A 25,053-nucleotide genomic window follows, 5' to 3' on the forward strand; every position below is an offset into this window, starting at 1 on the left:
TCCCCTCCCAGCTAGACTAACAGAAAGCTGGGGGAACCTGTTATACCTGTAAGAACCTGGATTTGCACCACAGATGTGCATTTCTAAAGATTCATACATATTTGGGTAAAGTCTTTTGTAACAATAGCCACCTTAGGAGGGGAGCGACGGAGACTCTTGCTTCGCAAAACAATCCACTTACCAAAGGTAGCCAAAGCTGAAGCACAGCAACGTGGTGCAACCTATGACATAAAGATGGCGCTTTGTAAAATAGCCTTTGACCCCTCCTGTTTTCCCTGGAATAAAGGAGATGTGCAAGAGATTGGTACACGCAGTATCAATTGACTGCCAAGCCAGTTCCTTTTGCCATGCTGTGTGGTAAGGCTAAAAACCTGGATACAACCCACGGAGGGGGAAAATTGGTTCACACATCACTAATTCCAAACTTCTTCCAGACACCCACTATATAAACCTTACAATAGTCCCATGTAGTGGGTAGGTATTGTAATGGACTGGTTAGTGTGTGTGTTGCCACTGCCTTTTACTGAATGGAATCAGAACTCCTCTAGTTGTCATAGGCGCTATACTGCCAGTAGGGAGAATTCTCCTTCGGGTTAAGCAGTAGGATAACATAACAACAGCTTCATTAAACCTACAGACTTATGAACAAGACACCAATTTCTTGTTGGATTGTAAATGTATATATACTCACTATAGGCCTGATCCTTCACTCATTGACATGAATGGCAAAACTGCCATTGAGTTCAGTGGTGCAGGATCTACTCCTACACACACAACAATATATACACATTTCACAGATTCTATTTTTATATACAATTCTTGTAATGGAAGATACTTGCCCAAATTCATGCAGCAAATCTTTGACACAGCTGGGAACAAAACCCAGACTCCCAGTTCAATGATTAGCTGTAAGACCTTCTTCCACTCTTCTGGGGTCTTATGCATAAGGAAATACAGAACACACAGGCCACAGACCATTAGAAGTGCGAGGAACTGGCCAGCCAAGTGGCTGATTATTTTGAGTGGTCATGAAAGTGGCTGTTGCGTTGGGCAACTCTAACAAATTTAACATAACAAAAATCCAACTCAGCCTATTACATAAAATTGCTTATAAAAATAGAGTGAATTAGTCTAGACAAAAAGGATATTTAAGATCATGACTGGTAGACAAAAGAGAACGGAACTGGAAACTAATGGACCAAACGATCTGTTGGAAATTAGGCCTAATAGGTGGACAAAATCATGAGACAATAGGCTGTTCCACCCACCACTCCCTTTTGGAGTTCTCAAAGAGGCTTTGGAAGGGAATCGTGGTGTCAGGGTGCAGACAAGTGGATTGGTAGGAGCAAGCTTAATACTTTACTTTAAATGTTTCAGTCGCTTTTCCTTCTTATCTTAATAAAAGGTTATAAAATGTTGCAGTGTGGTTGTTGCCACAGAACTAAGCAGGCTGAGGTCTCTGTAGTCAAAACTCTGAATCACGTTCAACTCTTTAGGGTTGTACGGTGATAAAATTAAAGTTATTTGGTGGGTCACCCAAGAGTCTAGGTGAACATACATCCTCATAGCTGGTTAGCTTAACAGACAAACAGTTTTCAAAATTGTTTAAAAACAAACAAACAAATATTTGCTTTAAAATCTTTGAACATATTAAGTTTGTTTGTGCTAACGATGCAAAGCAAATTGTTAACGCTCATGTTTAGAAAAAATAAGAGTGCTTAACAATTGTTTTAAGATTTTATTTTAACCTTTTAATAAATGTTTTGTTTTGTTTCTATTTCTGGAGGATTGTAGTTTTTGTAATTGATAATAACTTTGATAGTTTTATGTAAAGGCATTTTAAAGAAAAAACAAAAATTGTAAAAATGAAGTGTTTTAAATTGTTGACGGTTAAGCTGCTAAAGCAAATTTTTGCTAAAATGTTATCATGGGTTATTCCTTGTTAACAGAATGCCAGCTTGATTCACGGCTGTGACTGTGAATTAAGAGTCAATCCACCTGAAATAAGGGCTGTTGCCGGCACCAAACTTCATGTTGTAATTTTTGTGATTGTTTTGTTGTAAATGTTAATGTGCCTTGTTGTGTTTTGCATGTGCAACAGCACAGTGCTAGTGTTGTGGGGTCACCTCTCCGTGATAAGCTACAAGGTCACAATGGCCACATCCTCCCAAAAGCTGGTGGTAAAACAGGTCGGGCAAAGTCTGTCCCTGGACAAAAATGCCTGTGTACTTTTCCCCCACTTTGGGGTGTTGGTAAATGGTTCATGAATGCAAAAATAATCACCACCATCCCCCAATCGTGTTGTTGCTTCTTTTTAAAAGACCGCAACATACTTCGGTAAAAAAAGCCATAAGTGGTAAAGCATTTTCCAAGCAAGTTAGTTTAACCCCTCGTGTATAGAATGTTCATGATTTGTGTAAATGTGCAGTTTTAAGTGTGCAGGTCGCAAAAAGAGGAAAAGATAGTTCCTCCTTGTCACTTTAAAAAAAAAAACCCATTCTGGACATACAGCCAAAGGAGTAATAAGAGCTGGTACGTTTCTAAACATTTTGAGAGCAGATTACAGCAGTTCTGTCTGTTTTATAAACCAATGTCTGAGGTGAAGCAGAATTGGTTCATAAAAGAGGGATATTGCAATAACTCGGGCTTGCTCCAGTTGTGAGCTCAGCTGTTGGAAAGTGAGTGAAAATTCATAAAATGTCACAACCATCAATAGCAATGAATATTGATAGAAAACTGCGAGACAGACTGAATTAGTCCAAACCGAAAGGTTCAGTACCAGCCAAGGGCTGTGTTAAGATCATGACTGGTAAACCAGGAAGAAGGAACCAGGAACTAATGAACTAAACAAAACACCAAGGTCAGCTGGAGTGAAAGGAACAAGCTTCACCATCATGGCTGCCACCCCCACTACTTCCTGGGGGCCCTGGTTCCACCGTGACACTGCTGAGCCTTTATCATCCTGATTCTGCGAGATGTCCTGACCAGACTGGGAACCATAGGACATCCCCACCTCCACCAGCTTCAGATCAATCCTGAACACCACCTGGAATGAAAGATGTGGGTTCCTCCTGTCACCTCTCCCACCTGTGTCCTTTTCCTTCCACACCTTATTTCTTCTCTTTCCTGCCTCTCTTTGTTTAATAAATGTGTAGCTGAGCCCGCCAAGACTGCATTTTTTTGCAACAATACTGTGAGCCTTTAACCAGAGAGGCAGCTAAAAGCAATGACTTAAACAGCTGACGATGCAAGTCTGACAGATCTCAGAGCGGCTAATAAAATCGTGACCTGTGGTAATGTTTTTCTGGCCGTGAGGCTGCAATTGAAAGCCAACACTGGAGACAGAAGCAGCATTTTCTATTTTTGCTATTCTTTTCTCTTCCCTTTTGTTTGTGTTTGTCTTGTTTTGTGTTTAAAGAAACCAGGTCAGACGTTAACAATAACAGCAGCTCTAGCCCCTCTGAACTAACTTTTGCTCTTTTCTCCAAAAAAGACAGTTATTACGATCATTACTATAAAAGACTATCAAAGAGAAAGTTTTCCTTATAAAAACCCCAGCTACAGCTAACGAGGAAGGGAGATTGGTTAAATTGAAGCTTTAATTAATACATTACATTATAAATGCTTCAACTGATTTTCCTTTGTACTGTATTTTTAATAAAAGATAATAACAATTTTTAATGGCATTGGTTGCGATGGAGCTAAGCAGGCCAAGGTCTCTGTATTCAAAAACCCCGAACCATGTTCAACAGTTTAGTGCCTGTATAGTGACAGGGTCGTGTTAACATCTTTGGCTCTCTGGGCCCATTTATTCCTTCGAAATTAAACACACCACATCCAAGCCAAAGGATAATGGGACTGCTCAAAAGCTAATGGGGATCAGCACTCACCAGCAACACTACAGGCTGATTAAATGAGCAGCATTCGTTGGACAGGCCTGGATCCACCAACCCTGCCGGTGGATCTAATGCTGCAATAGAAGGGAACAGCTGCTAGGAAACCCCCTTCTTTGGCTAGCTCCAATTTGCAACTAAAATCTGTTCAAGGCCACATCATATGCAGCTCTACAACTGTCCCTGACATGTCCCCTGAAGATACTGCCATGTGCCCGGAGTACTCCAAAAGGCAAAATAAATCATAGTGCCAATGCTCTTTCAGCAACAACAATGGAAGCAGCGACCAGTTCCTCAACGATTTTAGGCAACTCAATTCAGATCACGCAGTCTGACACCATAGATACATCTGGACAACTATCCACCTGTTCTTTTAAAGAAAGAAACTGGCTTGATATAAACTGAATTTCAAGGGGAGGTGTTTACTCTCTGATTAGCAGGTGCAAGACCCCACTCATCTACTAATGACTGCAGGATTTGGCGCCAGGACTGTACAGTAAAAAGTTGGGGATAAAAAATAAAATAAAAGAAGGCAAAAAAGCACTCTACTTCATTTCTGCAAAGCATGGGATTTCAGGGAACAATCCCTGAGGGCAATTCTAAAGTAATGTCCATGAAATTCTCCATAGTAATTTAAGCCTTCAAAGGGAGGGTAAGAGACACACGGAGAGAGTATTCTGTTTTACAAAAGATTCTGGACAATGCAGATTTGGATCACATACGTTATCAAAAGATTGAAACGTTTTAGTGGTAGGGGCTAGTTCTTAAATACAAATTGCTCTTTTTCATAAGACACTCTCCTCCAGAATGAACCCAGCTTCAGGAAAACCTGTTGGTTTCTGACATTTCCTTGAAGAAAGGGTCATGAAATCTGTAGTCTACAGAGGAAAGAAAGGGAGATGTGGAAGGTCTAAAAACCCTTACTCATGAAAGTAGTCCTAACGCAAGCAGTTCCACTGACTTGACCAGGGCAACTTACAAGGAATTGCACAATCAAGCTGGAGATTTAGACTGTCACTGCCATATAATTACATTCACAAATGGTGGATTTCTGCCACGTTCTAGATGAATGCAAAGAAAGCTTGAAATCCAGCTCAGAGCTTGGGATTTTTGTGTGTTAGATTTTCCCCAAAAATTATTTGTAAATATACAGACCAACTCAGACAATGGGGAGAGCAAAATAAAAGTGCTTTTTACATTTGATAGAAAGCCAGTGCAGTATTTTATATAATATTCTAATTGACAATCTTCCACATTCCCCAAATAGATCAAAAAGTATGGGCCCCATTCTGCACCGCCTGAACTTCCATTGTCTTCAGTGGGTCAGGATTGAATCCTATATTAATATATACATAAATACGTTCAGGTAAAATGCAGAGGAACAAATTTTCTCCCCCATTACACTAGTTTGACTTTACTGAGGTTAACATGTACGGCTGCATTCTACTCTCAGTCAGTTATTGCTTTGCTGTAAAGGGGAAAAATTTGGCCCATAAGGAGAAAAAATATAACCCTCGGTCTACAATAACATGTATAAACTACATCTCAAAAGTATTTATTGATCCCATTCCTCTGTGGACAAAAAAAGAAAGTGGTTGAGAGCAAGGGGAATATGTGAAGAAGAAAGATGAGAGGGGGGGGGGAGAAGAGAATATAAAAAAAAATATGACCGTGTGGCTAAGACTTCCCTCTTCTCAAAACACAGATGTAAATTTGATTCAATTTCTTCAAGACAATGGCACAAATATTATTCTTGTATAAAATCCAGTAAGGGCCTAATTCTGAGCTCAACTACCCCAGCGTAAATCAGATCTACGCGAGCCAGTGGAATTAATCCAGATTTACCTAAGTTAATAGCATATTACTTTGTCTCAAGTATTTAATATCTGCTACTTTTAAGTTCCTTCTCCACATTTAAATCACCCGGTCTCCCCGCAAACCCCAGACCTGCTGTATTTTTTCAAAATCTAAACAAGATTCGACATGACACAGCTCATAGAACATCTTAAAGGAAAATGTACAGGTACCTTGGTCCTTGTCCATCGCGCACCCGATTACTCCCGGAGGAAGGAGTGTGAGGAAGAAGGAATTGCGGAGCTTATTGCTGACAGCCGTGGACTGGAACAGCCTTAAGAAGCTGGGAGCTGCAAGCTCTCTATAGAGGCAGCGGTAGCCCAAACCTCTTGTTTCATATCCCTATTGTTACTGATTTATCGCATGGTAATTAGATGGGCAGTTTGCAAGCAGAGGCCAACCTATGAGAGTCCACATGCTCTGACTCGGGCCAGTCCTGCAATCCTTGCTCACGGAAACTCTCACCAGGTTCACGCAATCTCACTAAGGAGGAAGCTGCTCGGGTACAGTAAACTTCGCCACACATATGGCCTAGAGCCACCCTGGCTGCGGAAGGCAAAGCGTGTCAGGACAGGCTGGGTGCAAGGGCGTACTGCTAGGTGACCTTACTGCCGCTCCCAGCATTCATCACCTCAGGAGCTAACGGGCTGGGGACCTGGGTAAACGCCCTGGTTTGCAGAGCAGGCTCCTTTTGGCCCTTACGTGCCAGCAGCTGTGGTGGCTGTTTGCCCTCCTTGTGCTCCCTCAAGCCCTCGGTAGGAATCTGGCACAGATGCAGCTGGAGTGAGACACTTATGATTCCTTTCTGCCAAAGTACTTGTACAACCCAGGACAGGATCTTCCGTACTGATTTTAACTGACTGACATATGACTGTCAGGGAGCCACTTTGAGGCCTTGTCCGCCCTAGAAACATCTGGCTCCTAACGACTTGGTGCCCCTAATGTGCCTGCAACACACCATGCATTCACGCACCAAATTGCTCCCAGGAGAACGTAGGTGATCATGCCCTTTGGAGCACACCTGCTCTGAGCAAGGCTAAGCACCATGCCGCTCTCTCACGGGCACATTGCCAATGTGGGCAGTGCTAGGAATTTTTTTTTCATCTCTAGAGATGACACTTTCAGTTAAAGGGATACTATCAGATCAAATTTTATTCCTTGAGTAAGCCATCTAGATTCAGTACCTCATACATGAGCAGCTCAAACTAAAATTGTGAGGGAGCAAGGGAGGACTGTTGGTTACTTCTAAAATGATATATTGGTACCTAGATGCCATGGTGATGGACGCCTTAGAAATGCAGATGAGCTTTTGTACTGACTTTTGCCCACTTCTAATTTGATCAGTTTGCAAGTTTTAGTTTTGGGGGTTTTTTTACATGTACCCGGAAGCTGCAATGGAGGACACTGGAATAACTAAAAGATCAGACGTTAAAGAACATTTTCTTATATTAAATTTTTTTAAAATTCTCCCATTAAACACTTGGGAGACATTATGAGAGATCTAACACCTCCCTCCCTCCTTCCTTCTAATTATCATCCTTCATCCCCTATTTAGAGTCAATGAAAATTGGCTGATGAATTCATGATCTCCCCTTCTTTGCCATGCGCTGATTAGAGTCCAATAGGGTGTCCTGGGAACATCCCTGCCACATGCCCAGTCTCACTCTTGGTACAAAACAAGAGACTGGCCCCCAAGAATCCATCCCAGGTTTTTGAAGTGAGTGCCATGTACAGTGGGATTGGACTCTGGCAGTTTAATGAATGCTGTGTAGCTGTCTATCCAGCACAGACAGCAATAAAACTCATAGTTATCTATGTTACTATCAAATCACAGGCACTCAGTTTAAGGAGCTCCCACTAACTGGAAATACCACACCCCATTTCTCAGAGCATGCTGTGTTTTCAGCATATGTGGATGTAAGCAGAGTCTAGATAAGCTCTCCCCTGACATCTAGTGGTGAGCTGTGGAAAAAGACTTCAGAAGCTGAACTCGTTTGCATGGACACACCCACCCTGCCTAGGTGCTCAGCATGATGGGACTACTTGCCCAAATGACCATAGAATCACAGAGTCATAGAGGATTAGGGTTGGAAGAGACCTCAGGAGGTCATCTAGTCCAACCCCCTGCTCAAAGCAGGACCAACACCAACTAAATCATCCCAGCCAGGGCTTTGTCAAGCTGGGCCTTAAAAACCTCTAATGATGGAGATTCTGCCACCTCCCTAGGTAACCCATTCCGGTGCTTCACCACCCTCCTAGTGAAATAGTGTTTCCTAATATCCAACCTAGACCTTCCCCATTGCAACTTGAGACCATTGCTCCTTGTTCTGTCATCTACCACCACTGAGAACAGCCGAGCTCCATTCTCTTCGGAACCCCCCTTCAGGTAGTTGAAGGCTGCTATCAAATCCTCCCTCACTCTTCTCTTCTGCAGACTAAACGAGCCCAGTTCCCTCAGCCTCTCCTCATAAATCATGTGCCCCAGTCCCCTGATCATTTTTGTTGCCCTCTGCTGGACTCTCTCCAATTTGTCCACATCCTTTCAGGGGGAGGGGGTGCAAAACTGGATGCAATACTCCAGATGTGGCCTCACCAGTGCCGAATAGAGGGAAATAATCGCTTCCCTCCATCTTCTGGAACTGCTCCTACTAATGCAGCCCAATATGCCTTTAGCCTTCTTGGCAACAAGAGCACACTGCTGACTCATATCCAACTTCTCATCCACTGTAATCCCCAGGTCCTTTTCTGCAGAACTGCTGCTTAGCCAGTCGGTCCCCAGCCTGTAGCGGTGCATGGGATTCTTCCGTCCTAAGTGCAGGACTCTTCACTTCTCCTTGTTGAACCTCATCAGATACAAATTGGAGGATTAGGTCAAAAGATCTCTGTCACTCTGGACTCTATCCCTACCCTCCAGCATATCTCCCTCGCCCCCTCAGCTTAGTGTCATCCGCGAACTTGCTGAGGGTGCAATCTATCCCAGCATCCAGATCATTACTAAAGATGTTGAACAAAACCGGCCCCAGGACCAACCCTTGGGGCACTCCGCTTGATACCAGCTGCCAACTAGACATCAAGCTGTTGATCACTACCCGTTGAGCCTGACAATCTAGCCAGCTTTCTATCCACTTTATAGTCCATTCATCCAATCCATACTTTTTTAACTTGCTGACAAGAATACTGTGGGGGACCGTAGCAAAAGCTTTGCTAAAGTCAAGATATATCACGTCCACTGCTTTCCCCATATCCACAACATCAATTATCTCATCATAGAAGGCAATCAGGTTGGTCCAGGTTGTGCCTGATGTTGGATCCCCAGTCTCCTTGTCACCGGGGCAGGAATAATAAAGGGTTGCTATATATAACTGTACCTGGCAGACCCCAATGGAGGGACCCACCCTCAACTGAACAGCACTCGCTAGGCAGAGGACATGGGTTCCAAAGCCCAATGAGTTGAGAGAGGGTGGGCACAGGTACTTGTACCTGGTGGTGTGGGCCCTGTTTAAGGGTCCTAGACACCATTTGCCCTTTCCTCTCTCCATGGTATAATAAAAGAGCTAATTTAGACTCAATTAAGAGTCGTTACACGCTGCAGAGCTGAAATAACTGATATCTAGGTCTAAGTACTAGACTTACTTTGGGACAGAGTCTCTATTGCAAGAGACTGCCCATTGTGCACTAGCAGTGAGGCTCCCCCACTAACAGCTAAAATCACTGAGAGCTGTGTTAAGTGTGTGTGGGGGGCCCTGAAGACATCTTGGCGAGTGGGCAGCTGGCGGAAAGGCATGGCAAGCAGCTAGCAGGGCGGCTGGCGGAAAGGCGTGGCAAGCAGCCAGCAGAGAAGCTGGTGGATAGAGCCAGAGCAGAGCTCCACAGAGGTGTGGCAATCAGCCGTTGGGGTGACGAGTGAGTGCCCGAGCAGTGCAGCGTGTAAGGTACCTCCTTACCCGCAACCCTGCCTTCCACAGAGGGTGGGAGGTGAACTCCACCAATAAGCCTCTGAACTCTGGGACTGCACTGACCAAGGACAGCACTGTCTTTGAGGATGCCAGTCCTCCTTGTATCCCTCAGAAAAGTCTCCTTGTATAAGAGTCCTCCTTCTACAACAAACCTGGACCTATTAAAAGAGCCAACAGGTGGTGGGTTGCTTCATGCCACGGTCCAAGCTCCCTTGAGGCTCTCATCCGCTTCCTGGTCTCCCTGGAACTGCTCCCTAGATGCTGGAGACATTAGTTCCTCACTGGATGATCCCACCGTTCTGCCACCATGTCAAGGCTGATTCCCCACTCTGGCACTTCGAGTGGGGAAGGTGGGGGCCCGCAAGGACTCTAAAAATTAAGGTGACAGCATTTCTCTGACCTTGGATTTGTAATTCTGCCACCACCCAAGTGCAAACCCCCTTTGAGAACCTAGGAAGGTGCATTTGGGAATTCCTTCCTGTGGGGTACCCTCAGGCCCTTTCATCCCCTCTCTGGGGAAGAGCTCAGAGAGAGAAACAAAGGAAATCAGCTGTTGCCACCAGCTAATTAAACAATGTGCACAAACCTCTTAGGACACAAAAACCCAATCCTGTTCTTAAAAAAGGTAAATTTTATTAAAAACAAAAAGAAAGGAAATACATCTGGAAATTCAGGCTATTGCTAGATTTTTTTAAAAAAGAGCAACGACCAGGGTTAAACACCAAGAATAACTTTCTTGAGGTCCAGCTTAGAGGTTACAAGCAAAACAAAAGCACAGGGGTGGCCAGCCTGAGCCTGAGAAAGAGCCAGAATTTACTAATGTACATTGCCAAAGAGCCACAGTAATACATCAGCAGCCTCCCATCAGCTCCCCCCTTGTCCCAGAGCCTCCTGCTCACTGGCAGCCCCACCGATCAGCGCCTCCCTATCCCTCCCCACACCCCCAATCAGCTGTTTCGTGGTGTGCAGGAGGCTCGGAGAGGGAGGGGGAGGAGCGAGGGCATAGCAGGCTCAGGGGAAGGGGTGGAGTGGGGGCAGAGCCAGGGGTTGAGCAGTGAGCACCTCCCGGCACATTGGAAAGTTGGCGCCTGTAGCTCCAGCCCCAGAGTTGGTGCCTATACAAGCTGCCGCATATTGACGTCTAGCCTGCTAGATTATATGTTTTTCTTTATTGATTTGATTGATGATATTGTTTTGATTTATGTTTTTGTACTGAATAACTTCCGTAAACATTACTTCATTATATTTGGCTGTAATGCAAAGAACCTACGGGCCTGTACCCTGTTTGATTGGCTACAGCAAGTTAGCAGAAGTATCTGAAACCTTTGGCATAGATAAATGGCCTACCAGTTACCCCTTTTAACTTTGGGGAACTGAATGTGTTTACCAGAATTCTGGAACATGCCAGTAACCTCCAGGCACACTGCAAAAACATGGAAGTAACAGCTCAGGCCAAAGGTAACGGTTTTGAGGATATTGTAACACAGGGGTAGCCAACCTATGGCACACATGCCAAAGGCAGCACGCGAGCTGATTTTCAGTGGCACTCACACTGCCCAGGTCCTGGCCACCGGTCTGGGGGGCTCTGCATTTTAATTTAATTTTAAATGAAGCTTCTTATAAAATTAAATTAAAATGCAGAGCCCCACGGACGGTAGCCAGGACCCGGGCAGTGTGAGTGCCACTGAAAATCAGCTCGCGTGCCGCCTTCCGCACGCGTGCCATAGGTTGCCTACCCCTGGTATAACAGATAATGCTCCTTTTGCAAAGCCAAATTTTTCTGTGGGAAAATTTCAATTTTGCACACACAAAAAATTGATTTTCCATTAGGAAAATCAAAATGATAGCTTCCCAGCTCTCTGCCCGAAGGGGAGCTGCAGCCAAGCTTGTGGGGAAGCAGGGACTGAGCATCCATTGCTCCTATTGACTTCAATGGGACCTGTGGCTGCTCTGCATTGTTAACAATCAGCTCAGGAGGAAACAAATGTGAGCTATAAAAAAGGAAAGTTAACAAAACTCCATAATATGTAAGAAACTAGCAAGTTTAGGGTAGGAGCTAGAAAGGCCCCTTGAACCCACATTATTCCCCAATATTGAATCAATTAACACTAGCCACTGCTGTGCCTGGTTATGACTCACAGCTGGAGAGCTCTAAAAAAGAGACGTGATGCCCAAAGTGCACATATGTACCAGCCCTGACATTATGGATATCCTTTTCTATGCGCTCGCGCCTTGGCTGATGCATGTGAAGACGCAGTTGCAGTTCCGAATTCAGCTCCTCTTTCTTGGCAGTTACAATGATCCAGGAGTTGGACAAGGATTGAGCAAACCACTTCTCAAGGTGCTCAAAAAAGCGGAGGTGGATCCTATGATTGAAAATTGAACATATTGCTTTGGGAGAGAGAGCGCATGCAGGTTTGAGAGACAAAGGATTTCATTGTGCAGAAAAACTCTTCAAAGATCTTGGTAAAAAAAACAAGCTCTGAGGAGTCTGACTCCATTGAGATAAGGTTTCTCACCAATCGTACAACAGTCAGGGCCGGCTCCAGGCACCAGCCGACCAAGCACGTGCTTGGGGCGGCACCTTATAAGGGGCGGCCAATGTGGGGGTGGCGGGGGGTGCTCGCGATGTTTTTGTTTTTTGTTCGGCGGGGTGGCGCGAGGGTTTTTTTGTTTTTGTTTCGGTGGCGCGGTGCAGGGGGCTTTGGTGGCACGGCACTAGGGGGTTTGGACGGCCCGGCCCGGTACTCTGGGGGTTTGGGTGACCCGGCATGGTGCGGCACGGCGCTCCGGGATGCTTAAATGTTTGATGGAATACAATATAAAATGTTTCTTATTATTCTTTTGGAAAGGTCATAAAAGAGGGTAGTATACAGATAACTTTTGGATGCTCATTCAAACTTTACCTCCAAACCTTCTGAGGTTTGTCAGGGGGATAAAAAAAAGACAAACTACACTCTACTCACCGTTTCTTAAGCTCTGTAAACAAGCTGTCTGGTACAAGCACATTCTCCAGGTACACTGGAAGTGTTTTTTCTGCAAATTCAACAAAATAAATCTCGGAGGCCTTGGTCTTGCCTGTCTTCTTATGTCCAAGGACTGGGTGTTCCCACTAGAGGTGGTGAAGAACTCTGCTATTACTTCACAGCTTTCAGCCTCACCATAATCATGGAACAGAACCTAGGAAGGTAACGGGAAGTCATCATTTGTTATCTTTGCTGCTGACAAGTTTTTAAAGACCTACTAACATGGGCCATACGCAGGTTAATGTTGCGAACCTATGGATTTCAAGAACCATGAGCCATTTTTCTGATTCCTAATTTGGAAAACAAAGATATAATGAGCAACCAAGTTTGTGCATCTCAGCATGCTGATATTTTGCTGTTAGCTTAGTAGTGTTTGTGCAAGGCAAAAAGTAGAAGGTGGTCATTCCATTTTCTTCAATCTACAGAGAAATGAAGAATATCCTAGTACTTCAGGGGGGTCACTAGCCTCAGGTCACCAGTACCTCTGTCAGTGTCTCCAGGAATAATACAAATGAAACTTTACAGCATAGCCAGCAAAAGGTCTGCATGGTTTGGATTTTTTTTAAATAACTTTATTAAGATGCTCTGGATAGAGATATATCCTCTTTGCTGAGTTTTATTATAATTATTTCAATCCCTTTGAAATATGAGCTGCAAATGCTCGGATATATGGACTGAAACAATGACGATGACCATCCCGAAAACTATTAATGAAGACCACAGCTGTGAATTTCCAGCGTTTCTTCCATAACCTAGATTCTAGACAGCAGAGCCTCGCTGATTTGTGCTGATGGCCCAGCAGTTATTGTGGGTTACAACATTGTCACATTTCGTAAATAAGCGATCAAAACACATCGCACCTGGGGAGTTTGTTGCGTCAGGTGTGCCTTCCTTTTAGTTCTGTTAGACTTCAGTGGACTGCATGTGTCATACAGGATAAGGTGTGAACATCAGGGAGACCAAGTGATATAAACCCACATGAGAAGCAGCGAAGTTCTGATGCTCTGAGATGGCGACGGGGAGGGAATTCTACCAACCTCCAGGCAGGACCAGAGCGGGGCGCACTCTACCATCCCCCCAGCAGAGACAGGGGGCGGTTCATCTCTCCAGCACGCTACTACCTGAATAGCCGCCCAGCTCCCAGCGCAGCTTCCCGGCTAGGCCAAGAGTCTCCTCGTCTCTATGGTAACCCCGGGCACAGGAGACAGAGCGGGTGCGAGAGCTCCTCTTCTCGTGAGAACCTTAAACTCTGGCACGAGTTCTCGAGCTGTTGCCTGTTGCCATGGAAATGCAGGGAAGCAGGTTGAGGCTTGTGTTGTCTCTGAGGGGCCTGCTGCACCGAGGCGCTGCCTCCCGCCCAGAGGAAATATATCGGGGCCTTTGCCATATTAGGTGCACTGAGTTCTGCCAGTCCTCAGAGGCAACTGCACAGCAGCCCCTTGCCTACCCCTTACCCACAGGGGTACCTGGGCCAGTCAGTGCTACCAGGAGAGGGGGTAAGGGTGGGGCTGGTGACCCAGTCACGTCTGGGGCACTGGGAGTCACCCCTATTCTCAGATGGGTGTGAGGGCAGTTTAGCTGGGCTGGGGCAGTTAAGCGCTATCGTAGAGACCCCCAGGACAGGGGATGGGGGCAGGTGGACCAGTTCTTCCTTGGGGGGAGCCAGGGAGATGGAGGTCAGGGCAGCAAAGGTGAATTCTTCAGCACCTATATGGATCTTTGTTTCCCATGATCTGCCTCGCAGTGTTGCCAACTCCTACCATTTTATCATGATATTTGGGGGGTTTTCTTACAACCCCAGCTCCTGGAGTCATGTGAGTGTAAGAGAATCTCAGGACCTCAGGGAAGAGCTTTAAAACGTGACCCAAGTATATTTGAAATGCTCCAAAACCAGAAGGCAAATAAAAAGAAGCCAAATTTAAAAAACCCAACATGTTTTTTAAGACAAGTCATTATTTTGGAGGCCTGACTCATGATTTTTGAATGCTTGGGGTTATCATTATTAGGTTGATCTACCACTTCCCCCACCTCCACTGCCACTACAGAAGCCAAGAATTACAGCGATAGCAACACCCAAACAAAAACAGTTTCAGAATAAAAAAAATGCATGGGGAAAAAACCCAGCTGGGATCCACTCATTGAACACAGCAGCTCTTTACAAGAATTGAAGAACTCTTTCTTGGTAGACATGGCCCAAGAGGGTGTTTCAAGCATAAGGAACAGCATTAAAATAAGACAAGTGTAATTATACTTGCTTATACCACTACCCCAGGGCTGGATTTGGGCTCAGAAAGAGCACCACTAATAGAGTGGATTGAGCAGGACGCATGGGTTGGTGTAACAAGCCTCCAAGTTGGGACAAAAAGGCTCATCTATAACAAGGGCAGTCTCATCAGGCCTGTGCTCATCAAAAGCTGATGCCATTTGCTGGTTGCTCAGTGGCCTCTGTGGAAGGTGGTACTGGTCTCAGTTCTAGTGGACCAGTGCTACTTGTGGCACCAACAGATCTCAGCAGGGGCCAAGAACGGAATGATCCACTGAGTCTGAACCACGTTTATGCAGCGTGGACTCTGAATCTGGGTTTGAGTCACATAAGTGAAGCAATTTGGTAGAAGCTTGTACTGCTGCCACCTCTGCAAGGACTTATTGTGTGAATAAGAAGGAGCCTTCAGTTTTCAAGGCTGCCAAGGCAGCGGCTTTCCACCACCAGTCTGAAATTCACTTATAAAAAGTTCTGCTTGTCTAGAAAAAAGTGAGCAGGACTCTGTAGCTGGAAGCAAGCCCAACCTGTGTGTGTGTGTGTGGGGGGGCAGCATTTTGCTGGCCAGTGAAAGGTCTGTCAGAGCTGGTCGCTGTGAGCCCACAGCTGGATCAGGGTCTCTTTCCCTTTTGGGGGGCACAGGAGTAGGGTTACCATACGTCCGTATTTTCCCGGACACATTCAGCTTTTTAGTTCTTAAATTGCCATCCGGGAGGAATTTTTAAATATCTAAAAACGTCCGGGAAAATACGAACGTATGGTAACCCTAAGTCCAAAGTCCCGGGGCTGGCGGTGCTTCCTGGGGCAGCTCCTGGTGCCCGCCCGCCAGCAGGAGCCTGCAGTGTGGGCAGCCCCTAGGCACAGAGGTGGAGGGGGTCTCCGCGTGCTGCACCAGCTCCCTCCTGCCCAATCAGAGCTGCAGGGGTGGGGCTTGTAGGCGTCAGCAGCGGGCAGAGAGCCCTCCACCCCGCCCCCCCAATCCAACCCGACCCTAGGAGCCAGAGGGACCTGCCAGATGCTTCCCAGGAGCCGCTCCAGGTAAGAACCGCCGGGACTCCTCACCTCGCCCCCCGGCAGGTCCCTGTGGCTCTTAGGGTCGGGTCGGGGGGCGGGGGCGGAGGGCTCTCTGTGTGCTGCTGGCGCCTGCAAGCCCCGCTCCACGGCTCCGGCAGCCCCCATTGGCGCTTTTCCCGACCAATGGGAGCCACGGAGCTTGCGCTTGTGGCGGGCGCAGCACGTGGAGACACCTCGGCTGCCCCTGATCCTAGGAGCCAGAGGGACCTGCGGCAGGAGGGGTGAGTAGGCGAGCGAGGCGGGGTGAAGAGGCGAGAGGTGAGCAGTGGGGGTTGAGTAGGTGGGGGGTGAGTAGCTGAGTGGGGGTGTGTGAAAAGGCCAGCGACGGGCAGCGGGGGTTGAAGAGGCGAGCAGCGAGGGAGCTAACGGCGGGTGGGTGGGTGGGCAGGGGTGAGGAGGCAAGCAGCGGCGAGCCAGCAGCAGACAGGGGTTCTTGGGGCGGGCATGGGGGTTTCTGGCAGGGGAGTGAGAAGGCAAACTATGGCCCGTGGGACCGTCCTGTCCGGCCCACCTGAGCTCCCGTGTGGGGAAGCTCCCCCGGCCCCTCCCCCGCCTTCCCCCCTCTCGCAGAGCCTCAGCGTGCCGCGCCGCTGGCACCAGCGCTCTGGACCGCTCCTGGGCAGCTCGGCAGCTCCTGCCGCTTTGAGTGGCATGGTAAGGGGATGGGGCTGCGAGCTCCAGCGGGCCGCGAGGCATCCCTACACACTGCCGTAAGCAGCATGGTAAGGGGGCCGGGCTGGGAGGAGGGGTTGGATAAGGGGCAGGGAGCAGTTGGAGGGGGTGGAGGTTCGGGGGGGGGGGCGGTCAGGGGACAAGGAACAGGGGTTGGGTAGGCGTGGGAGTTCTGGGGGTCTGGCGAGGTGGTGGTGGATGGGGTGGGGGCAGTCAGGGGCCAGGGAGCGGGGAAAGTTGGGTAGGGGGTGGGCAGTTAGGGTGGGGAGTCTTGGGAGGGGGTGGTCAGGGGACAAGGAGCAGGGGGGTTTGATGGGTTGCAGGTTCTGAGGGGTGCAGTCGGAGGCAGGAAGTGGGTGGGGGTCAGATAGGGGGCAGGGACAGGCTATTTGGGGAGGCACAGCCTTCCCTACCCAGCCCCCCATACAATTTTGCGACCCCGCTATGGCCCTCGGGCCAAAAAGTTTGCCCACCCCTGCACTATTAATACTCCTACCTATTCTAGCCAAACGAATTCTGTCCTGAGATTGGCCCACGTGTTTTGGACTGTGTGGTTCCAGGAATCTCCAGCAGCAGTCAGTTTTGGCAAGGTCCATGCACTAATTGAAACCTATGTGCGGACCAGTGTGAAGAAGATGTTAATGTTTTGCAAGACCCTTAATTATTGACTAGGATTCAAGAATATACACAAATCTAAATGAGGGAGGTTTTTTGGGCCAGGAGGTAGTTATAATAGGCTACAGCCGTTCAGGTGAATGCAGAAGTTTTTGGCTCCCAGGCCTGTACTCAGATTACTAGATGCTGATGCCTCTCATGTTTATTGTACTTTAATCACTTGCTTTTGCCCACTCTCCCACTAAGCCATTTTATTAGTACAACAGCACACTCCAGGTTGTACACTGAGTGTATCAAGAAACTCAATTGTACCCTGGATTGTGTGTGTGTATTTTATATATATCTCTATCTTTCTACTGAGGTCACCAACAAAACTTGTATTGACTTAAATGGGAGCAGAATTGGGCAAGTCTTGTTTTTGCTTCTTCCTTACCTGATCTTCCCATTTTCAATTAGAACACCCACTACAGGGAAATACATTGAATAGACCTTGTTGTGAGGGAGAAAATCTTCCAACATTTCTGTTCAAGCCACTTCAATTCCCTTCTACAAGTGACTTTAAGGACAAAAATTCCCCTCTCAGTTACAACCTGCAAACCCCATTGCACAGATACCATGGTGATAGGTGCTATTTAAAAACCCAAGACAGATTAATAGAGTGTAAGTGGAAGCAGAATTTGGTACAGAAGAGGGCTCTACCAGTCATCTTATTCCGACACGTACTGTTATCCAGGCGAGACTCATTACATCCTCATTTGGTCTCTTTTCCTGACATTTGTTAAGCAATCTTTGGTGCAGAGAGACAACGTCTGTCTTTCGAGGGCCCAAAGATTTGTGAGGTATTAGGAGCTCTACCAATAGCAGATGGAGTTGCTTTCCATTGTGATACTTCTCCAGCCATTTCTCCCCAGGAAGCTAAGGTCTTTTAACAGTAGTTCTATGTCTTTCAGGAGAGAATATGAATTGAAAATAGATCTGATAACCCTGAGCTTTCTTCATTATAAATTAGATGAAAACCTAAAGATTTGATATCACTCTGGGCCAGCTGAGATTGAAAAGATGGATCCTGATAAACTGTTGAGACACAAGATTATTTCATTTTCAAGTGTATTTTGCAAGGCGGAGAGCACCACAGGGCTGGAAGCAGCTGAACCATGAGAAACATTTCAAGTATCCTACAGAGTGGGGGGCAGCCTGAACCACCGAGAAAAAAAATCAAATTGAACCAGAATTATTTTTTTAAAAAGATCAAAAAAAAAATCTAGTTTTTTTTTTTTTTTAAAAAACACATGCCCACACAGAGATTTTGGCTCTGGTATTTCTATTCGTATTTCTAATCTCTTATGTTTCCACATCATTTCTGACCCAAATAAAACCAGGAAGCACTGGAAGTCTCATGAAAGCTTCTTTGCATCAGATGTCCAGCCAAGAGAGGTTTGAATAAGCATCTGAATCTACAAGTCTCTATATTTCCCCAACACTAGACACAACTTAGTACTGGTACAGCTCTATTGCAGATAAATACCAATGTATTTTTGGCAAGGAAATTGTTGGAATCAGCACACTATCCTTATGGTAACTGCAATGGGTTTGGACACAGAGACCCCCTCGGGACTGTCACCTGACATGCTGGAATTACCTCGGAGCCTGTTTTCCCTGCCAGCTTGGGACTCCAGAACCCTGCCTTGTTGAGCCAGACACACTAGCCTGCTGCAACACAGACCCAGGTCTGGTCCACGCCCCCAAAGCTGCAGACTTTAACCAAAAACTGCTCAGCAGGTCACCTATCTCCAGCACCCAGTTCCCAGTGGGATCCAAACCCCAAATAAAGCCATTTTATTCTGTATAAAGCTTATACAGTGTAAACTCAAATTGTCCACCCTCCATAACACTGATAGAGAGATACACACAGCTGTTTGCTCCCCCAGGTATTAATCACTTACTCTGGGTTCATTAATAAACAAAAGTGATTTATGACGTATAAAAACTAGGATTTAAGTGGTTTCAAGTAATAACAGACAGAACAAAATAAGTTATCAAGCAAAATAAAACAGCACACAACACGTAAATCTAAGCCTAATACATTAAGAGCCTGAATACAGGTAAATCTCACCCTCCGCTGTTCCAATAAGCTTCTTTCACAGACTAGACTCCTTCCTAGTCTGCACCCAAGCCTTTCCCCTGGTACAGACCTTGTTAGTTCCAGCAGGCATCTTAGGTGAAAAGCTGGGGATTTCACATGACTGGCACCCGTCTTGTCCTCCACCCCCTTTTATAGATTTGGCACAAGGCAGGAATTCTGTGTCTCTCTGGGTCCGCACCCATTCTTTTAAGTGGAAAATTACCAGGTTTATAATAAGCAACAGAGGGTCCTGTGGCACCTTTGAGACTAACAGAAGTATTGGTAGCATAAGCTTTCGTGGGTAAGAACCTCACTTCTTCAGATGCAAGAAGTGAGGTTCTTACCCACGAAAGCTTATGCTCCCAATACTTCTGTTAGTCTCAAAGGTGCCACAGGACCCTCTGTTGCTTTTTACAGATTCAGACTAACACGGCTACCCCTCTGATACAGGTTTATAATGGATTCCAGTACCAGTTGACATGATCACATGTCACTGTAAGACCTCATTCTCCATTCTTTCAGAGTTGGACTGCACATGCACAGGAAGGTTTGTGAGTAAACAGAGCCATTTACAACCAATTGTCCTAGTTAATGGGAGCCATCAAGATTTTAAGCCACCATTAATGACCCACACTTTGCATAGTTACAATAGGACTTCAGAGGAATACTTCATATTTCTAGCTTCAGATACAAGAATGATACATTCATACAGATAGGATGAACACACTCAATAGATTATAAGCTTTGTAATGATACCTTACAAGAGACCTTCTGCATGAAGGATATTCCAGTTACATTGTAGTCACACTCATTAGCACATTTCCATAAAACATATGGAGTGCAACATCACAGTAACATCTTGCAAATCATTCCCATATCCAGAAATACTGTGGATGTCAGAAAAAGTTATGGAGCTTTATTAATTGTCTGTATATTTTCATCAATCAAGGAAACCTACAATATCAGTTATGTTAGTTCGCACTAAGGCCAGTCTGAGATGAACTTCATTTATTTCTGATTGCAGCATGGTTCTTTGGTAGAGCAAGAAACCTTCTTTTCTTAAGGATCTCTGGCCTACCCATATTGTCATCCCACAGGTATTCCGGAGAAAGTATTTTGGTTGGTTTGTAGTAAACAAAATACTTGTTTAAGTGACTCTCATCGTGCCAGATTGCCTCAATTCCATTGGCTTTGTCCACCATCATGGCTTCATGGCATTTCTTGGTCAGCATGTAAACCTCCATTACTGTTCCTCCAAAAAAGCCTCCAGCATAGTAGAAGTCACCCTCATCGCTGGGCACATAAGCTTGAGAAGCAGGTCGACGTTCGTAGGTGAAAGACTGACGCTCTGCAGCATAGAAACCTGGGTGTAGTGTGCCAAACAAGTTGCTCAGGATCTCCACTCCAACTTGGTCATTAAACCTCATGTCTACATCCACACACACTAGGTAGCTGACCTCATTAATGAACCGCTGCTGAGAGAAGTTGCTGATCAATTCCATTCGTCGCATAGAGATTTCTTGCCACCTAGGGTAGTTTTGGACTTGCAGAACCACTACATTCCTTCCTTCTTTGAGCGCAACTTTAGGAACTTCTTCTGGTCTGTCTGTGAAAATGTAATAGTTCACCCTATGTCCAACCATAAAATACATCTCTGCAGTTTCTAAAAACTTCTTGAGGAAGACTACATACCTAGAAAAAAAAGAAAGAAATGCTCTATTAGAAATAAAAGTCACTGTGGTAGAAGACAGGAAGAAGGGGATACAGAGAGCAACAAAGTGAAAGGATCAGGGAGACCAATAGGGTGTGCAGAAGAGGGAGTAGGTGGGGGAAATGGTGGAGGTGTAAGAAGGGGCAGAGTTGTAAAGCATCTTGAAGGTGAGGATGAGGATTCTGAATTTAGTGTGGAAAAAGACAAGAGGCAGTGAAAGGACTGATGGGGGCTGATGACATGGTTGGACTCACAAGAGGGATCTAGGATTTTAGCTTTTGTTCTTATTTATGGAGGGGAAGATGAACTAATTCCTACCTACTTTGTAAAGCATTTTATGATGATCAAAGCTGTGTAAATGTCTATTTTCTCTCCTATGAAAGTACCCAATTAATATAAGATTCCTATTAAGAAGTAACAAGTAACTGTGACTCCACCTAATGGGTTTTGTTGCAAGCAGGAATTGACAATGCTCATGAACAACAAAAAGAATCTGTTTTAGTCAGAAACACTGTTTTCTAAAATATTTGTTGCTAGTTTCCTGGTTAGGATTATTTCCTTCCAAATACTGACGATCATCAACCTTCATCTCTTGAGCCACATTCAGCTGTTCAGGGCATTGCACGTGACTCTCATGGAATCCATGCTGCAGGAGCAAGTGAGGTCTTAGGTACTGCGGTGATCACATGAGTGCTCTGCCCATGAACACATGTGGAAGTGCTGAGAAATGAACCATAGACAACATGCCACTCTGTCCCTCCCAAACAGTCAGAAAGGGAGTCTATCTGGGAAGGATGAAGAGCTGACCTGTACCCTGCCTGAATTTGAACCTCTTGCTCTAGGGACTTTCAAAGCAAGGTACGCATCATCTCCTGAGAGATACTGAATATCTTTAACTCCAGTGAGAGATAAGGGCACGCAGCACCTCTCAGGATTGGGCCTATATTGCCACTTAGCCAGCCTTGCAGTGAAAATGAGAGTTTTCTCTGTCATGTTCACATTCCAGCTCCATGCACCATCCAAGCAAAATGACTTGCCTGCGTGGCCCAGGTGCAGCGGCATTTCAAAGGTGTTCTGCTCATTACCTGCTATTTCAGCTGTCCTGCAAATAACCAGGAGGTGTAATGTGTTACACGAGCTGCCCCCCGCAGAGCCAGCTATGAGCCAAGATCTCTGGCAGCGGTTTGACATCAATGGTTGGGAAACAGCCAGGGCACTATGACCTACAGCACTCAGGATCCTTATCCTGGTAAAGTATTGGAGAGGGTCAGCAAAGGAACCTGTAGAAAAAAATCCATCAAACCCCCTCAGGAGTAGAGGGGCCAGTTGAGGCACTACCCTCTTACAGAAATCAGCTCAAACCCAACAGGAGTGAGGGGGCATTTACAAGGTTTCATGGCAAATATCCAAGCCCCCTTCATTTCACTATGGGAGGGTTCAACATGAGAGTTGTACACTGTACACTGTCAGAAATTAACATCAACCTCATTTGTCATGTATATGCCTAGCCCAGAGGTGGGCAAACTACGGCCCGCGAGCCACATCCGGCCTGCGAGACTGTCCTGCCCAGTCCCTGAGCTACAGGCTAGCCCCCGGCCCCTCCCGTGCTGTCCTCCCTCCCCCATAGCCTCAGCTCGCCATGCCACCTGCCCTCTGGCCCACCACTCCTGCCAGGCAGTGCAGGCGGAGGGGCTTTGAGCTCCTGCTACTCTGAGCAGCATGGTAAGGGGGGCGGGGGGTTGGTTAAGGGGCAGGGGGTTTCAGGGAGAGGGCAGTCAGGGGACAGGGAGAGGGGGGCGGGGGTTGGATAGGGGGTGGGTTCCCTGGGGGCCTGTCAGGAGGCAGGGGTGTGGATAGGGGTCAGGGCAGTCAGGAGACAGGGAAAGGATGCATGGGGAAGAGGCTCTGGGGGGGGCAGTCAGGGGACAGGGAGCAGGGGGAGAATGGATGGGGCACAGATTCTGGGGTGTTGGGGTCAGGGCGGGGCGGCTCTATGTTTTCTGCCGCCCCAAGCATGGCAGGCAGGCGGCTTTCGGCGGGTCCACTGGTCACACGGATTCGGCGGATGGGGAACACGGGGGGTTGGGAGTCCTCAAGATATTATTGGGAAGAAACCCTAATTCATATTGATTCTGGGGCAGTTACAAACCATTGTGCCAGCATAATGTTAGGGAAGTGTTATGTTGCTTGGGGTTTTGTCTTTCAAAAGCACTGATTACATATAATCATTATCAATCCCATTAAACTTTTCACAAGAGTAGGAGTATTCTACCCAGGATCTTCGACAAATTCAAACTTCAGTTCTTTCATCCCATCTTCCCAAATTGGCCCTATATTTTCAAAATGGATCTGCTATTCTTTGCTTCCTATCCTATTTGTTGTGTCTCATTGATGTACAACGTTGAACAGTTGCTGCATCTCACTGGTGGCCAAATCAGCCTTGCAAAATTGTTATAAATATTTATCAGCACAGGTACAAAAACCTACTTGTCCATTCTTAACAGGATCATAATAATAAAATAATCAGGATATTTTACTATACTTTGATCTGGAGTCCTTTTGACCTTTAGCAATATATTTTGCAAAAAAATTCTGTTGGCAGGCAATAGCGCTTATAACCACTGGTTGAACCTATGCTCCATGACTAACAAGGACTTCATGGTAGCATGCACAGCCTTTGGAAAACAATAATTTTACTAAATAGTTCCTTAATCTGTGCTTGCATAGCTGGGTATGTCACTAACCACGCTAGGTATTTTCCTTCATTTACAAATCAGATAAAGCACCGCTCAGCATGAAAATCAAGTTCTTCCTTTGTAAGAAAGACTCTTGAAGGATTTCTCTCTGTGCCCAGTTACGTGGTTGTATTTCTAAATATTCCACCCCAAGTAGAATGATAACAATGTACAGAGAAGATAAAAGACCACCTATCATGAAGTCAGCAGCACCTAAGGTCAAAAACTTTGTTCCCAGAGCAAAGGGAAAAGAGGAAAGTACATCACTCAACTTCCATAGTTGACAATCCCTCCAGTCCGCCTCCCTCTGAGACACAAATGACAAGCAGCTTAATCTGACCCTTTCTCACAGCTGCCAGACCCTCCTAATTTCCTCCTCCACCACACTGGAAAAGCCCTGTCCTTTCCCTGTCACTGAAATGTGTTTTAAGTCAATCAGCAATCTTCCAACAAAACTCCTGCTTGGGAGAGTGAGGTGAACAGGGGATACCATACACTATCACTACACACAAAAAATTGGTTCCCCCACCTCCTCGTTGGTTATACATCACCTTTCGTACCTAACATAGTTCAGACTCACTTTTTGATAGCAAACATTGTCAGTCCAACAGTGACATTCCTTCGTTGGAACTGCTCATTCAGGATCTCGGAGTTATAGGTCCCTTCCCAAACTATTGGAGCAAACCATGGAGTCATCGTAAGGACGTCACTTCTCCTGTGGAAGAGGAAGTTTTCTTTAGAATCACACTATAGAAGGAAGAAACACGGAGGCGGTTGCCTTCCCTATGTATAGAAAGACACTACCAGAGCCATGTGTTAAAGTTCAAAAATAGATAACTAACAGCTGTAAAGAAATATACAACTCCATGAAGTCATAAGACATGGTGCAGTAAGGCTATATAATGTAGCAGGTTACTGGGATCTATCAACTAATTAATGTTTGCACTGCACTAGCATCTATCCAGCATGTCTGAGGTTTGTAACGGAACAAAACATTCTGGCTTGTACTTTGTATAAAGACCCAAGTGTTTCTGAGATTTTGTATGCTTAAGTTAACACAGAGCAAGACAAGTTCAAATCCTTAAGGAAGTTTCTTGGTCAGATTTTAGTCAATTAACTTTAGTTATATCTTGAA

The 25,053-nt window shown here is 45.9% G+C and overlaps 2 protein-coding genes across 11 annotated transcripts in view; both read right to left on the bottom strand.

Moving 5' to 3' along the window:
* LOC101945105 (histo-blood group ABO system transferase 1-like) overlaps positions 1-25,053 on the bottom strand; it is a 47,707-nt gene that overhangs the window by 10,163 nt on the left and 12,491 nt on the right. For 2 of the 8 annotated variants that reach the window (XM_024106046.3, XM_042854306.2), the window contains exons 1-2: positions 5,921-6,536; positions 182-275 (exon numbers count right to left, since the gene is read on the bottom strand). In XM_024106046.3, the coding sequence (XP_023961814.1) occupies positions 182-275; positions 5,921-5,936 (110 nt within the window). In that variant the 5' untranslated portion in view covers positions 5,937-6,536. Of the gene's footprint in view, positions 1-181; positions 276-5,920; positions 6,539-12,669; positions 12,884-13,589; positions 13,904-25,053 lie in introns of those variants that run through there. The other 6 variants (XM_065572363.1, XM_024106044.3, XM_024106045.3 and 3 more) reach the window with 6 other exon arrangements.
* LOC101944820 (histo-blood group ABO system transferase 1-like) overlaps positions 20,367-25,053 on the bottom strand; it is a 53,017-nt gene continuing 48,330 nt past the window's right edge. For all 3 annotated transcript variants that reach the window (XM_065572370.1, XM_042854309.2, XM_065572369.1), the window contains exons 5-6: positions 24,499-24,633; positions 20,367-21,164 (exon numbers count right to left, since the gene is read on the bottom strand). In XM_065572370.1, the coding sequence (XP_065428442.1) occupies positions 20,477-21,164; positions 24,499-24,633 (823 nt within the window). In that variant the 3' untranslated portion in view covers positions 20,367-20,476. The remainder of the gene's footprint in view (positions 21,165-24,498; positions 24,634-25,053) is intronic.

The sequence above is a fragment of the Chrysemys picta genome, chromosome 18, assembly GCF_011386835.1.
Source record: "Chrysemys picta bellii isolate R12L10 chromosome 18, ASM1138683v2, whole genome shotgun sequence".
NCBI classification, from domain to species: domain Eukaryota; kingdom Metazoa; phylum Chordata; order Testudines; family Emydidae; genus Chrysemys; species Chrysemys picta.